Source organism: Macrotis lagotis, chromosome 5 (assembly GCF_037893015.1).
Source record: "Macrotis lagotis isolate mMagLag1 chromosome 5, bilby.v1.9.chrom.fasta, whole genome shotgun sequence".
NCBI classification, from domain to species: Eukaryota; Metazoa; Chordata; class Mammalia; order Peramelemorphia; family Peramelidae; genus Macrotis; species Macrotis lagotis.
The window spans coordinates 257,608,605-257,624,346 of NC_133662.1; the positions used below are offsets into that span (position 1 = coordinate 257,608,605).

General features: G+C 41.0%; 1 protein-coding gene across 7 annotated transcripts in view; it reads right to left on the minus strand.

Moving 5' to 3' along the window:
* ANKMY1 (ankyrin repeat and MYND domain containing 1) overlaps window positions 1–15,742 on the minus strand; it is a 124,965-nt gene that overhangs the window by 37,934 nt on the left and 71,289 nt on the right. For 4 of the 7 annotated variants that reach the window (XM_074189484.1, XM_074189486.1, XM_074189483.1 and 1 more), the window contains 5 exons: window positions 11,166–11,273; window positions 8,219–8,350; window positions 5,914–6,027; window positions 5,486–5,651; window positions 115–178 (listed from right to left, as the gene is read on the minus strand). In XM_074189484.1, the coding sequence (XP_074045585.1) occupies window positions 115–178; window positions 5,486–5,651; window positions 5,914–6,027; window positions 8,219–8,350; window positions 11,166–11,273 (584 nt within the window). Of the gene's footprint in view, window positions 1–114; window positions 179–5,485; window positions 5,677–5,913; window positions 6,028–8,218; window positions 8,351–11,165; window positions 11,274–15,742 lie in introns of those variants that run through there. The other 3 variants (XM_074189485.1, XM_074189487.1, XM_074189488.1) reach the window with 3 other exon arrangements.

Consider the following 15,742-nt stretch of genomic DNA (forward strand, 5'->3'; position numbering starts at 1 on the left):
CTGCCAAAGAAAGGCATAGGTGGCACAAAGAAGGTTACCAAGTCCTACCCTAAGGGGGAGTGTTCATTTAACTAAATAAACTCAATTATCCAGAGTTCAGAATTCTTTTCTTACCTCGATTCTGTTTCTGATTTACCAGAAAAACTAGTTTTCTTCTTAGTCCTAGAGGATAATTCCGCTGTGGACAGAGGGAGGGAAAAGAAGTGGGAGAAGGGGAGAGGGAGAAAAGAGAGAGATTTGGATTAGCTATAAGAGAAGAACAGTGATGACAATGCAATCAAGGTGATGCTTTTAGGAGAAAGTGGTCAAATCTAATCTATCAGGTGTGCCCATTAAAATGATTTTTCTATGCACAACACTTAGATGCTCATGATTTCTATAAAACAGCTCCTAAATTTTTACAAGTTGCTTTTTAAAAAAAGATTTTAATTGATAAATCATTTCTATATTACATTCATTGCCAAATATATTGTTTTCTATTCAGAGAACTACCTCCTTGTACAAATCCCACAAAACTTTATAATTACTTTTTGAAAACTGTAATTTAACATATTTCTCCTGAGTAACATTTTCTGAGTCATAGAATAAAGGACTTCAACACTTGGCACAGTCCTGGCACAAGTTTGGCCCTTGATAAAGGAGTTTTTTTTCATAAAATCACAGAATCTGAGTTGAAAGGATTCCAGAATTCTAGACCTCAGGGTCAATATGCCTTGGAATCAAGATGATCCAAGTTCAAATTGACCACCAACACTCCCTTCATGAATAGCCTTGGACAAGTACCCTCAGCTTCATTCTCCTCACATGTAAACCGGAAATCATGATAGCACCTACCTTATAGAGCTGCAGTGAGGCTTAAAGGAGATAATCTGAGTACAGTGGTGTGCAAACCCTAAAGCATTTTGTAAATGTTCGTCATTTGTTATGATGTGGATGATGAGAATGTCCACCTCCCTCATTTTACAGCCAAATCAACTGAAGCCCAAGAGGTTAAGTGACTAAAGGGTAAGTCAGAAAGTATCAAGGTAGGATGTGAACCCCTCAGGTAGAAGCAGAGAGATAGAAAAGTAATCCAGAAATGAAAAGGTCTCAAGAACTTCCTGTCTAAAAGCTGAATTTATATTATTTTTCTTAGCCTAAAGGCCCATAGCTTTGGGAAAGGGAAAGGGATGAGAGGGGAGGAGATCAAAAGGGCAAGGGAGCATGAGGAGGTGAGGAGAGGGGAGGGAATAAGAGGGAAAAGAGGAGTGGGGTGTTTACCCCAACTGCCTCAGGTCTCTACCATGATTTCCTTGTCAGCAACAGTTACAGCTGGCATGTTGGAGATGTAGGCAGTCAACACACCTGGGGTTTCACCAATATCCTGGCCCATAACAGAAGGGAAATAGGATTTAGTGGAGGGAACATTGATTTGAACATCAGAAGACACTGGTTTTCATTGTTGCCTGTGACCTTCGGCAAAGAACTTCAGCTCTCTGGGCCTCTGTGTGATGAGGGGTTCAATGAAATGGTCCCCAATCTAGGTCTATAAACTATGCCCAGAAAGTTCCCTTCTTGATCTCCACCTATGAGTCTAGTCCAAGTTTATGTAGGTTCTGCTTCCTCTGCTAAAGGAGAATGATCTTTAGAATGGGGATGAGGATAAAAATAATTATCAAAGAGTTGAAGCACAAGAAAAGCAAGCAGCTAGAAACCCAGCCCCAGTTGTTCCTGATGTAGTAAATCACCAAGGCAGATGAATTATATCACATGGCATTGAAGGGTGGGGAGGCATGTATCTTCATTTATAATCTCTGAACAATTGTGGACAACAGAAGAGGTGAGAGGCACACCTGGAGAAGGGTGAATATACTTTCAGTTTTCTACAGAGAGAAAGAGAGCCTGGAAAATCTGACTTCTGGAACAAGTCCAGACATACTATTAAAGAGATGGTTCATGATTCTTTAGAAAGGGAAGTGATGATAGTAGGAGCCAGTTACTCCTGACAGACTAACTGTAAGTCCCTTTCTGACTGTCACTAGATTAGAAGAGCAGAGAAATGCTATGAAGATAATTTACCTATTTTTAGCCCCTTCACAAAGCCTCTCGAGCTATCCTTGTCAGACAAAATTGAAAAGGAGGGCTAGATAATAGTAGTTAACTGGGCTCAGAATGAGACCCAAAGACTGAGGGGTCTACGTAGCCTTGAAGGAAAGTCTAGTACAGCACATCCAGAGAACTGTCCTTAGTTCTAATTAACATTTTATCAGTAAAGATAAAGGCATATGCAGATTGTATAAACCTTGCAGGTTGGCACATTAGGCAACACTCAGAATTCAGAAAAATCTCAATGGGTGACCTTCCTCAACTTAGAAGGGTAGGACTTGATATTCCAAAAGGAAGAATCACTTAAGATTTGCAGAGGATGTAGCTACAACAAATCCCTGACTCCCAGAAACAAGCCTTAGGCATAAAAGAATTAGGATTGCCTATGGAGCCAAAACCCTCCAGAGTATTATCATTAGGTAATCAATCCAAGGTCAGGTGGGTTTTTCAAGGCAAGAATTAGGCTCATTTTTCCTAGGACCAGCTGAGCCCAATTAGATTGTGCTGGCCCCTAACAGCTGCCTGAGACATCATTATTCTAATTCCTTGTAATCTTTTTTTCTTCTGCTATGCAGTTTGGTTTCCAAGGTAAGACATCTGTTTCTTTGGGAATGGGTATTTTTTCACCTGGGAGTCCATTTCTGTTTAGCAAGCATGAAAACTAAAGAAGGAAAATGTATTCAAAAGCACAAAGATGTCATCATCCAGTTTACAAATTAATTTTGTATTTTGAAACCTTTTCCTTCTGTCCAGTTTTAGCATTCCCAGATGATGCCAACCTCCCTCAGGGTGGAATAGCCAAGTCAAGAACTAACCACAGTCCCTCAGACATTGGGAGGAATGAATTCCAGTCCTCTAGGAAAAGCTCTGGACCTCAATGTAAGAGGGAGGGCTTTTGCATTAGAGCTCAGATAGAAAAGGAATACAAGGGCAAAGTCCATCCCCAAAACAGGCTGCCCGTTGGTGTCTCTAAATTTACTGACTTCACACAGAGCTCAACCAGCCTAGGACTTAGAAGAAGATGCAAGAGCTGAGTTGGGTCATGCTAGTCAATGAAGGCTGGAAGCATCCAGAGCCCAGAGCTAACTATGATCCTCAAGATGGATTGAAACCCTTTCAGATAATACAGGAGGCTCTGGCTAGTGGAGATCAGAAGCTCAAAGTGGAATTCTAGTGCAAATCACAGCCTAAGTAGGGAAAAAAGGAGACCAACACTGAATTTTGAGATAACAAAATGAAATCACAATTTATAGGTTAAATAGTTCTGATAACAGATTCCAACATAGATTGATAAAAATTAGATTGACTTTATGACCCAAGGTAAATCACCTAACCCTTTCTAGGCCTCAGTATCCCTGAATGAAAAATATCCATGATCCTACATTGAGGGATGAGAGATAAAAGAAAATGAGCTGTTCTCCACCTCTGGAATTCAATCCTTCCTCACCTCTGTCTCTTAGAACCCTCAGTTTCTTCAGGTGCCATGGTAAGGCTTTTTCTGCCTCCCAGAGTGCCTTTGCCCCCAAGTGACCTTGTATATATTTTTTTATATTCATTCTCTCTCTCTCTCTCTCTCTCTCTCTCTCTCTCTCTCTCTCTCTCTCTCTCTCTCTCTCTCTCTCCCTCTCTCTCACCCTCAGTTAGACTAGAAGTTCCTTGAAGACAGGAACTGCTGCTGTTTTTTCATCTTCATATCCCCAGGGTCTGAGATAGTGGAAGCACTTAATAAGTGGTTGGCTGATCAATTATGTATAGCAACTGGGGAAAAAATGAATCTGTCACCATATATCTAAATAGGAGAGTATCAGAGAAAACAGTGGGGAAAGTATGAGTGCCTTATCCTAAGCCATTGCTTCCTTCCTTGAAAAATCACTCTCAGATTTGACCTATAAATGAAGATAATAATGACAATGACAATAACAATAATAATAATAATAATAAAATTAGGGTAATACTGCCCACCCCCCAGGGTGGCTCTGAGAATCAAATTCACATATGTGTATATTATGCAATCTACTCACACAGATGTATGTCTAGTGTGCTTACATTTGACATAGGTCCATATATGCATGTCTATTGAATATGTAAATATGATAAACCTTAAAATACTACAAAATGTTAACAATTATAATTTATATTGGAATTTACATTTTGCAAACTACTTAGAATCAATCAATAAACAATTCTTAAGTGCTTTCTATTTGCCAGGCACTAGTCAAATTGGGGAGACAACAGACAACCAAATCTTTGTAAAGAAAGCTATAAACAAGAGAAATGAGAAAGAAAGAAGGGAAGGCACTAGAATGAAGGTTTAGCAAGGTGTTTTGGTAGCAAGTGGGATTTTATTGAGAACGTAAAGGAAATCGGGGAGCTCAGCAGTCAGAATATTAAAGGGAGAATTTGAACCTAGGTCCTCTGATTTCAGAACTAATATCCCTTTTGCTGACTTCTGTTTCAACTCTTCTCACATACCACCCACAAAACATAGGAAAGTTATGATCTGTATTTAAGTGTCCCTACAGTCCTAAGGTATCTTTATTATGATGATAGTTTTTCTGATAATGGAGAATCATCAGCGGCACAGGGTGCAGCTAGAGAAAATGCTCCAAGTCTAGAGATGGAATGTCTTCTTCATGGAACAGCAGGGAGACCAGTATCCCCAGATAAAAGAGTACTGGTCTGGGAATAAGGTGCAAGAAGACTGAAAAGGGAGGAGGGGGCTACAATACTGACTAGAGTATGAACATTAAAAAGCAAAGACAATTGGGCACTAGTAACATTCCCTATTTCGCAATGAATCCTCTTTTCTGTTCAATGAAAATTTAATCCTGGGGGTTGGTTATTTACATCATAATGAACATTTTTTTAAGCGAACAAACTACTAATTATGGGAATGGACTCTAAGTGCCTGTAATGGATTAAAACGTTCATGTTGAATATAGGAAGAGATGAGAATATAGAAGGAACTCCCTGAATAAGGAAATTCCTTCTCCCAAGGGAAGGAACTTAATCTCATCAATTAATGATCTTCGTGAGTGTCAAATTCAAGTAGCAAGGAGGGTTACTGTATATAAAAGATCTCTGTCAGATGGCTTATTGACTAAGAAAACCACAAATTAACATCATCTATGTTTTATTATATTCATATGTATATAGTTAAACATTTCCTGATTACATCTGAATCTGGTTCCTGCCTTCCCTCCCAGCTGTGAGTATGAAACATCTGGCTGAGAGTACAGATCGGTAATTCATCTTGCACAAGGGTAGGATGTGTTCAAGGCAAGACTTGGACCCAAGTCTTCTTGGTTCCTAATTCAGATTTGATAACTCTTCCCAGTATGGTCCCCTAGGACCCAAGAGCTTCAGTAACTTTGAACCCTGGATTCCAGTTTGGACTCACCCTTTTTGGACAACAGCAGCTGCTTCCGATCCCACTGGTCTTCTATCGCCAGGACAGCTTTGCGGAGCAGGGCACCCAAGTAGTCTAAGAATTTTTTACGCAACATGAGGATTTCTCGTTCAGCCGGGGTCAACGAATGTAAAGGAGTGTGGGCTATCCGTCTATCCTGTAGCGCACAACAATTCATCACTCTACAATAATTAGCATCCCAAGATCAAAATCAATAAGAAACATGGAGCTTCCATCTTTCTAAATTCAAACGAAAGTCCCCTACCTCCGCCAGACCACCTGGGAAGTGTTTACTCTCTACTCGAGTTTGCTGAAAGATAAAGGACTGAAGGATGACAAAGGGTGACTAAGAGTACCATATCTACTGAGTTGGCACCACTTTTCCTGAAAGTTGAGGGGTCTGGGATTCAAGGCCATACCTGGAAGAATTTGAAGTATGCATAATCCACAGCAGTTCCCACAGCTGATCTGTCTCCTTGGACCAGTTTAATTGGAATCAGGATATCAGCCCCAAAGTGAATAAGTTTGTCAATCTGCAAAGGACAAAGTCTCCATCAAACAAAGGAAGGCTTCTGCAGGCAATAACAAAACCACTTTCCACCTTTCTTTGGTGAGGTGGGGGACCAGGGATGTGGAGCATTGCATACGTCAGTCTTTCCCCATGTTGATTACTTTTGTGAATGATTCTCTTCCCATCCCATTTTTTTTTCTGTTCTAATGAATGACTAAGAGGTCTAGAGGGAAGGATACTTTAGCAAATTCAGACAAGTAAAATCAAAAGATTATCAATGAAAATTTAACCCATGATAATAATAATGAAGTTACTTGAGATTCTCAAAATTACCACTAAAGGAAAATAAGGTAAAAGATCCAACAAGAGGTGGGGTAGCCACCAGTAGAAAATGGGACCAGGGCAAATAACTTCAGAGTTTGTTTCTCTGGTTAATGTCCAACCAAAGAATAGACAAGTAATGACATCCAGATCCACATATGATGGTTTGTCCATCCAAAAGAGCCTAACTCTAGAGGTAGAAGGGACCCTCACGTTTAGTAGTAATAATAGTAAGCATTTCATTAACCCTTTGAGGTCTGCAAAGGCTTTAACTTTTTGCCCATCTTGTGTCATCTCATTTGATGGTCACAATAATCCTGAGAGCTGGGTGCTAGGGAGGCTGAGAGATTAAGACATATCCTTGTCCAAGATCAAAGCGACTAAATTGCAGGGGGAATTCTTGAACTTGGGTCTCCTCAACTCTACATCTCACATTGTATTCCCATCTATGCCTGGTTACCTACTAACAGATTAGGAACTGAGGTGAAGTGTGTCTCAAGGTCACATAGGAAATCAGAGACAAAAATTGAACCTAGGTCCTCTGATTTCAGAACTAATGTCCCTTTTGCTTATTTCTATTTCAACCCTTCTCACATACCACCCACAAAACATAGGAAAGTTGTGACCTGTATTTAAGTGTCCTTACAGTCCTAAGGTATCTTTATTATCATGATGGTTTTTCTGATAATGAGCATTATTTCATACCAATAATCCCCCTTTTAATTTTAGTGTATTATAGTTCACTGGAAAGAATGTTATCTGCATAAGTCCAAAGAAATGCTCAAATATATTGTGGGGAGAATGGAAATATATAACCAAATGCTTTGGACATTTAAACCCAGACATTAAAGCAGCCCTTCAAAATCAATAAGAGGCACCTCAAACATAATAGACAGAGCTGACCCCTAAGTCCAGGGTCCCAAGGCCCACTCTGACACACCCCAGGGAAAGTCCTCTCCATGTCCCAACCAACTCTTTAAGGCTGCATAAATTGTAGGTAAGTCAGTACCTGTTTACATGGGTAAGGGAAATTTCTTCACTATTTCCAACACAAATCAGAGGGCCAGAACAAAATTTTAAAAAAAGGAAAAAAATAAAATTTTAAAAAGACTAGAATGGGAGTTCTTTGATAACATGGGCCAGGGTTTATCATGGTGCTACTTAACCTACACCCCTGGTACATCCTTGCAAATGCTCATTGGCTTAGCTTATTGATGCCTTTTTTTCATCTATATCTGAGCATAGCTTAAGATAGTTAGTGCTATCTCTTGTCTGTACATCCTACATTTTCCAATATACCCCTTACTCCCAACCCCCTTCCAAAAAAATAGCACTTTTGGGGAGAGCTGTCAGATGATTTTCACAGGGTTAGTTCTTTCTGAACAGTTTGTCCACTCTCTTTTTGACTCTTTGCTATAAGGCATGGCTTTCTGGGAGCAGGGGGAGGTAAGTATGTACAGAACTGCTTGTCTTCACCTTCAGGTTCAAACTTGATCATTATGATTTCACAGCATCCTTTGTTTCTTGTTGACTGTTTCATGCCTCAGTTCTTTGTGTGTCAGAGTCTGCTTTTCTGCCATCTGATCTCCCCACCCCACCACAGTCCCTCTGAGAGAGTCACATTTAATGTTATTTTTGGTGGAATAGTCTTCCTTACACTTTTTAATGAGCATAAAACCGACAGGAAAGACAAACAAATTCATCTCCTTTCACGATTTCATCATGGAAAACTAAGGAGTTGACACAGATCCTAACAAGGAACCCAGAACAGATAAAAATGAAGAATCACTTTAATTGCCCAAAGAAATCACTATAGAATGAAAATGAGTTTTCCCATTCCATAAATCAGACACCCCCCCCACAGCAAAGGTACCACCACATAAAAAGCTTACCAAAGCTATTTTACCATCCAGGGTTCTTTTTTGCTCAAATGCCAGGTTGGTCGCTGCACAAAGGGCACTGCCCACCCCTTTGGTTAAGGCGAGATTTGGGTCTGCTCCCTGGATGAGAAGTTCATGTACTGCCTGCAAAAAAACACAAACTCTGAATACATTGAGCAAGGCCAAGCAAATTAAACAAGTTAAGGTACATTAAAATAATAATAATGTTACTGCTTAGTTGTTTTTCAGTCATATCAGACTCTCCGTGGCCCCCTGTGGGGTGTTCTTGGCAGAGATACTGGAATAGTTTGCCATTTCCTTCTCCAGTTCATCTGACAGATGAGGAAATTGAGGCAACCAGGGTGAAGTAACTTGCCCAGGGTCATACAGCAAGTAAGCGACTGAGGCTAAATTTGAACTCAGGATAATGAGTCTTCCGGACTCCAGGACTGGCATTCTATCCATCTAGCTGCCCATTCATTTATTCCCCTCCAAAACCCCACTTGTCCCATAGGATATAAAGTTTCCCAAAATCTTCACTCCTGAGAACCTCTGCTTGTCTGTTTCTCCTTCCAAGGACAACTTCGGTACCTACCATCCCTTAGTCCTCCTCCCTTAGCTTCCTTATCACTCTATATTGCAGGTGGGCAGCACAGTGGGTAGAGCACTGGCCCTGGAGTCAGGAGGATGGCAGTTTGAATCCGACCTCAGACACTTGATACTTGCTATGTGACCTTGGGCAAGTCACTTAACCCTGATTGCCCCGCATCCAGGGCCATCTCCAATAGTCCTGATTCATATCTGCACCCAGATGACTCTGATGGTAAAAGTGAGACTGGGGACATAGCTCAGCCCCACCCCACTCACATGCTTGTCATGGCATCACCTCCCTGATGGTATGGTCCTCTTCAAAAATGAAGAACAAACATTATTATTATCACTCTATAGGCCAAGAAAACAGCAATGGCAATAAGAATGAATGAATCATTCATCCCAAGCATCAGAGTAGAACAGGCTAATTAAAAATCAGTATGGCATCTTAGAACTGGGGAAAAGAAGCTGCAATCAATAAGAAAAATCCCCTAGACTTTAGGCAAACAGAGTCCAAAAGATTCAGAGAAAATTCAAGTCAGTAAACGCTAATGAAACATTGGCTGCCCTCGAGGAACAAACATTCTAATGGGGAGATGACATGTAAGATTTAGGAACCGACTAGATGCCAGAGGGTGAGTTGAGGAAGAGAAGGCCAAAGGAGTGGGAATCACACTAACAGCCAAGGGGGCAAGGGCTCCTATAGGAGAGAGATGGGAGCTAAATCCTGAAGGAAACCAAGGAGCCTCCAAGAGGCCCAGAGCTAAGGGATGGCAAGCTGAGCTGCTGGAGCATCAGGGTGGACTGCACTGTGGCCCTGGAGGTGATAGGGAGCCATGGAACCTGATGCCCCGGGTGCTCTGGCCAGCCCCACACTTTAAGAAACTGAGAAGAGCTGCTTCTGAATTCTGACTAGGCAGAAGGCTATTTTATAATAAGCCAGGAGAAGGGTCACAAGGACCTGAAATGGGGATCGAGGCTGGATGGATGCAGAGAGGGAAGGGAATAAGCAAAGATAAAGCATCTACTAAGTGACAAGACGATCTCGCTGGATTCTCACAACCTCTCTATGAGAGTGGTTCACCACTTTTCAGCTGAGGAAACTGAGGCAAACAAGTAAGTGGCTTACCTGGGATCTCACAACTGGTCAATGTCTGAGGCCAAATATAAACTTAAATCTAACTACATATCTAGCATTCTATACTATGCCACAGTTATATCCAACAAGAGATGCTGTGATGATAAAAATGACAGAATTAAAAAAGAGGAAGAGAAATGAAGGGAAGCAAGGAGGGAGGGAAGAAAGGAAGAAGGGAAAGAAGAGGAAAAGAAGGAAGAAAGGAAGGAAGGAGGGAAGGAGAAAGGAAAAAGGGAAGGGAGGAAAGGGAAGGGAAAGAAAGGGAAGGAAGGAAGGAAAGAAGGAAGGAAGGAAGAAAATGAAAAGAAGGAGGGAAGGGAAGGAAGACAAGGAAAGAAAGGAAGGAAAAAAGCATGAGGCACCTTTTCTGTGTCCAGGCCCTGAACTAAATAAGCCCTTTTCATTTAGAGTGCCCAGCACAGGGCCCACATAGACTTGGTGACTATTTCCTTCCTTGCTTCATCTTTGCTAGCTCCTTGTGGAGGGGAAAGGGAAAGATATATTCGGATATTAAAATTCTATAAAAGCCAAAACTCTCAGTAACAGAAGAAATAGCCTACCTGGCTACTATTATATTAAAGACAAAAGCTCCATTGTTTATGCATAAAATTTGCAAATATTTTTTCAGATTATCTCATTAGAAAAAGAAATTGTTATGTTGGGAAATACCCAAAGCACATGGCAAACCTCTGGCCCCCTGAAAAGTCAATGTGTAATCAGCTCTGAGGAATGCTCATACTCCAGGAAGAAGGGTGGGAGTAAGGAAGAGGGAGGGAAAACAGGTGAGATCTTTACAGCCTAAGCTGGCTCTAGAGTCAGAGAACCCAGTTTCCAATACCATTTCTGTCATGACCATGTGCCTATCTTTGGGTAGTCACTTCAGCTTTCTTGGCCTCAGTTTACTCATCTGCAAAATTGGGAGGAGTGGACTTGGTGACCAATGAGGTCCCTTCCAACTTTAGCTCTCAACCTGCAGACCAGGAATAGGCTTGCCTTCCCAGAGATTCCCATCTGGCACACCACAGCCAGTCCCTTCCAGGGCTACCATCTGAATGAACCCAAAAAGCATCTCAATATTTGTTTTTACAATGTTTCCATGCTTATCTCCTACATAAAATATCCAGTATTCTTTCAAAAACAAAACAAATCACAACTTTTGTCTGTTGGCATAGAAGCCAATATCCTTAAACAAAGGACAAAGCACCCACAAAAGAGGGTGAAGATGCTTACCAGATCATTCCCGCTGGCGACTGATAGGGAGAGTGGTGAATGCCCACTCCACAAGATATTGGGATTTGCCTTATGATCTAATAGTAGACATATGATGTCCCTTGCAAACTAGATGGAGAAAAAAGACAGATAAGAACTTGAAGAAAGTTACCAATCAAGTGAAATTTATTTGCATTTTTTTTGTTTTTCCAAGGCAATGGGGTTAAAGTGATTTGCCCAAGGTCACATAGGTAAGGATTAAGTGTCTGAGATTTGAACTCGGGTCTTCCTGATTCCAGGGCTAGTGTTCTATCCACTGAGCCACCTAGCTGCCCCTTTTGCATTTGCTTTTGAAATATTAATTAAACTATAAATCAAACTATAGAGATATGAGGAAAGGCAACTTAAAAATACTAAACCTTTTAAGAGCAAAGTATTCATCCTTCCCATGAGAGGGGCACAATAGTGGATAAGCAAAAAAAATTATAGCCTAAAGGTCATTTTGGGGGAGGCAAATGTGCCTGAATTTTGCAATATTAGGGTCCTCAGGTTACCATCCATCAAAAAAAGGCATTAACAAACAACAATAACAAAGGCAAAAGGCAACCGAGGATCAAGAATTCTGAAAAGCTCTAAATCTCAGATGAGTGGACTTGGAATGTTCCCCCCAAAGCAAAATGGAACCCGTGAGGGTTGCTACCATGAAAGTACAGGAAATTAAAGTCACATGTTCAGTGAAGTACTCCCTTGGAACAATGGAAGGACATTGTGTCTGACAGAGAAGGAAAAGGAAAAGAAAGCGAAAAATGTCCAAAACAACATTCTCAACTTATTGAGAAATAAGACAATTTTCTAAGTTGGTCACTAAGTTCTTGGGGTATCTACCTCAGTCTCCTCTGACAGAATTCCTTCTTCTTGTCATCTGAATACATTTTATATATTCAGAATGTCTTCCTTGAGATCTTCCCAACCCTCTTTGGATGATCTTCCCATTAGAATTTTGGCCTTAATGGTCAAAGGATATGCAAAGGCAATTTACAGCTGAGGAGATCAAAGTAATCCATAGTCATATAAAAAATTGTTCTAAATCATTACTTATTAGAGAAATGCAAATTAAAGCTTCTCTGAAGTACCACCTCACACCTATCAGATTGGCCAATATGACCAGAAAGGATAATGATCATTGTTGGAAGGGTTGTGGGAAATCTGGGACATTAATACACTGTTGGTGGAGCTGTGAACTCATCCAATCTTTCTGGAGAGCAGTCTGGAACTATGCCCAAACGGCAACAAAAATGTATATACCCTTTGATCCAGCAATACCACTACTAGGCCTATACCCTGAAGAGATGATGAAAAAGGGTAAAAACATCACTTGTACAAAAATATTCATAGCAGCCCTGTTTGTGGTGGCAAAAAATTGGAAATCAAGTAAATGCCCTTCAATTGGGGGAATGGCTTAGCAAACTGTGGTATATGTATGTCATGGAACACTATTGTTCTATTAGAAACCAGGAGGGATAGGAATTTAGGGGAAGCCTGGAGGGATTTGCATGAGCTGATGCTGAGCAAGATGAACAGAACCAGAAGAACAGTGTACACCCTAACAGCAACATAGGGGTGATGATCAAACTTGATGGACTTGCTCATTCCATCAGTGCAACAATCAGGGACAATTTTGGGCTGTCTGTGATGGAGAATCCCATCTGTATCCAGAGAAAGAACTGTGGAGTTTGAACAAAGATCAAAGACTATTACCTTTAATTTAGAAAAAAAGACTGATATCTTATTGTCTGATCTTGCTATCTCTTATACTTTATGTTTCTTCCTTAAGGATATGATTTCTCTCTCATCGCACTCAATTTGGATCAGTGTATACCATGGAAACAATGTAAGGACTGGCAAATTGCCTTCTGTAGAGGATGGGGGGAGGGAACTAAGATTAGGGGAAAAATTGTAAAACTCAAAATAAATAAAATCTTTAAGTTAAAAAAAGAAAAGAATTTTGGCCTTACAATCCTATCTTTTCACTGAACCCTTAAAATCTGTTCTCCCGAGGGCAGCTAGTTGGCTCAGTAGATAGAGCACTGGCCCTGGAGTCAGGAGTCCCTGAGTTCAAATCCGGCCTCAGACATTTAATAATGACCTAGCTGTGTGGCCTTGGTCAAGCCACTTAACCCCATTGCCTTGCAAAAACTAAAAAAAAAAAAAAAATTTGTTCTCCCAAAATCTAATATTCATGCCAGATCATGTAGATGATTTCATACTCTTCTTCTACCAGGAAATGATTGCTTCCTCCCTAGATTCCCATCAGTTTCCAACCCAGTAACCCACTCCTCCCTGTTTTCTAGAATCATATGAAAATAGAATTTCTTCTTCTTGGTTCCTCCCCTTTTTGAAGGATGAAACCAGTATGAGTAGTTTAACCTCAGATATCAGAAAATGCTGCAAATTGGGGCTTTATTGTTTTGCTGCTGACATTGATCTATCCAACCAGCTCTCCAGTGGTACTACTTCCTTTCTTTCCCCTCTTCCTCCTTCCAGTCTTCTAATGGCCTAGGACTTTTCCATCTCTGCTCTTCTTCACCTGTGAAGACCTGTTTCCCATTACCCTTGAAATTGCCATTCCATTCCCAGAATGCTTCATTTCCTCACAAATTTCCCCTTTAAGATGACCTTCCATCAAATTTGTGTTTATATTATAATGCCTATTTACAAGCTGCCTCCCAGACTAGAATGTAAGCATGCTGGGGCAAGGATCATCTCTTTCCTTTTCCATTTTTGTGCCCTCAGCAGTCAGTACAGTTCCTTGCACATAGCAGATGCTTAATAAATGATACCAGTTGATTTATTGTTTTCACATTGAAGCCCTTTGTCCTTTTTTAGAGGTAGAATTCATTTTCCCAACCTAGAAAGGAGAAGCCCGGGATTCAATTCAAGATTCATTTAGTAGACACCTTTTGTATACATATCACTGTGCTAAGCTCTGAAGAGAGAAAAAAAATGAAATTCTTACTATGACACCCAGAGAGGAGAGAGAGAGAGAGAAGAGGGGCTTGGGAATATCTGTTCTATGCCACCCCATTCTCTCTTGCTCATAGGACTCCCATCATGCCTAGTCAGGAAGGACTGGCTCAAACAGATATACCCCGGCTCTACTTTAGAACAGACTTCCCTCTCACTCATCTCTTACATTAGTACCTTCTTTAAACTCTTGGTGGGGGGAGGGGCGTTATTATATTAAATGTTGAATTCTGAACATGATCTCATTTTTTCACCTCTGAAGAATATACTTTGCTTTAGAGTCTACCCATGGTTTGTCTCCACTCTCTCTGACTGGACACATTGGCCTATGACCAACCAATCTACTCCTATAATGCCATTTCATAGAAATGGGACAAAAAGATAAAATGCTACTTGCCCCACAGCCCCACCCCTCCAGGGAGGAGAATGATGAAACAGAGAACATGAAGCATTGGCAAATGAGGTTCAGAAGAAAAGAATAATGAACCTTTGGCATTGAGAACTTTGGTGGCAGAAAGGAAAATTCACCCTAGGTTGACCATTGTGGTATAATTCCGCTCTGGGTCTGTTAAACCTAGGAATGGAACAACCAGCTGATGCACTGGATAGAGCACTGGCCTTGAAGTCAAGAGGATGAGAGTTCAAATCCAGCCTCAGACACTTGCCAGACTTACTAGCTATGTGAATTTAGACAAGTCACTTAACCCTTATTGCCTCTCATCAATCTCATCATATCTAGCCACTGAACCCAGACGGCTCAGAAGTGGTAAGTGAGGTCAGTGACTTAGCACGGTCCCATCCCCCCTCCCCCAACTCAAATCCAATTCATGGACTTGTCAGGGCATCACCTCCCTGATGTTATGGTCTTCTTTAAGAATGAAGGACAAACATCAAACCTTCCTCCCTCTCTCCCTTCATTTTTCCCTCCCTCTCCTTTTTCCTTCATCTCTCTCTCTCTCTCTCTCTCTCTCTCTCTCTCCCCTCCTCCTCCTCCTTCCCTTCTTCCCTCCCTTTTCCCCTTACTTTTTCCTTGCTTCATTTTCCCTCTCTTTTCTTCCTCCTTCTTCCCTTTCTCCCTTCTTCTCTCCCTCCTTCCTTCCTTCTAGTTGACTTCAAAGAGATCATAACAATATATTCATAGAAGAAAGTATGATCTGGAATCAGAGAGCCCATACCTGAGTCCCGACTCTGCCACTCAGTACCTCTCTGTAACCTTCCACAAATGACTTCTGTTCCTGGATCTCATTTATCTTATTTATAAAAAGAGGAGATCAAATGAGATGACCTTTAGGGTCCTTTAGAGCTCTGGAACTATGATTTCTTTGTGTACCAAAGGATGCCATGTTTTTCATTAGCTAAGAGAATTTTTCCCTGTAAAGATCCTAATTCTTATTAGCCTATTGAAGTGTAAAGGGAAAAGCTCAAAGTTAGAAGACCATGACTGGAGCATGGGGAAGGGGATTCTCTAAGATAACTGCTAAGGCTCCTCCAACTCTAAGACTCTTAATAGGCCAAGCCAACTGATGGAGAATAAGTCAACCTATGGACAGCTAGATGGCACAGTGGATAGAATG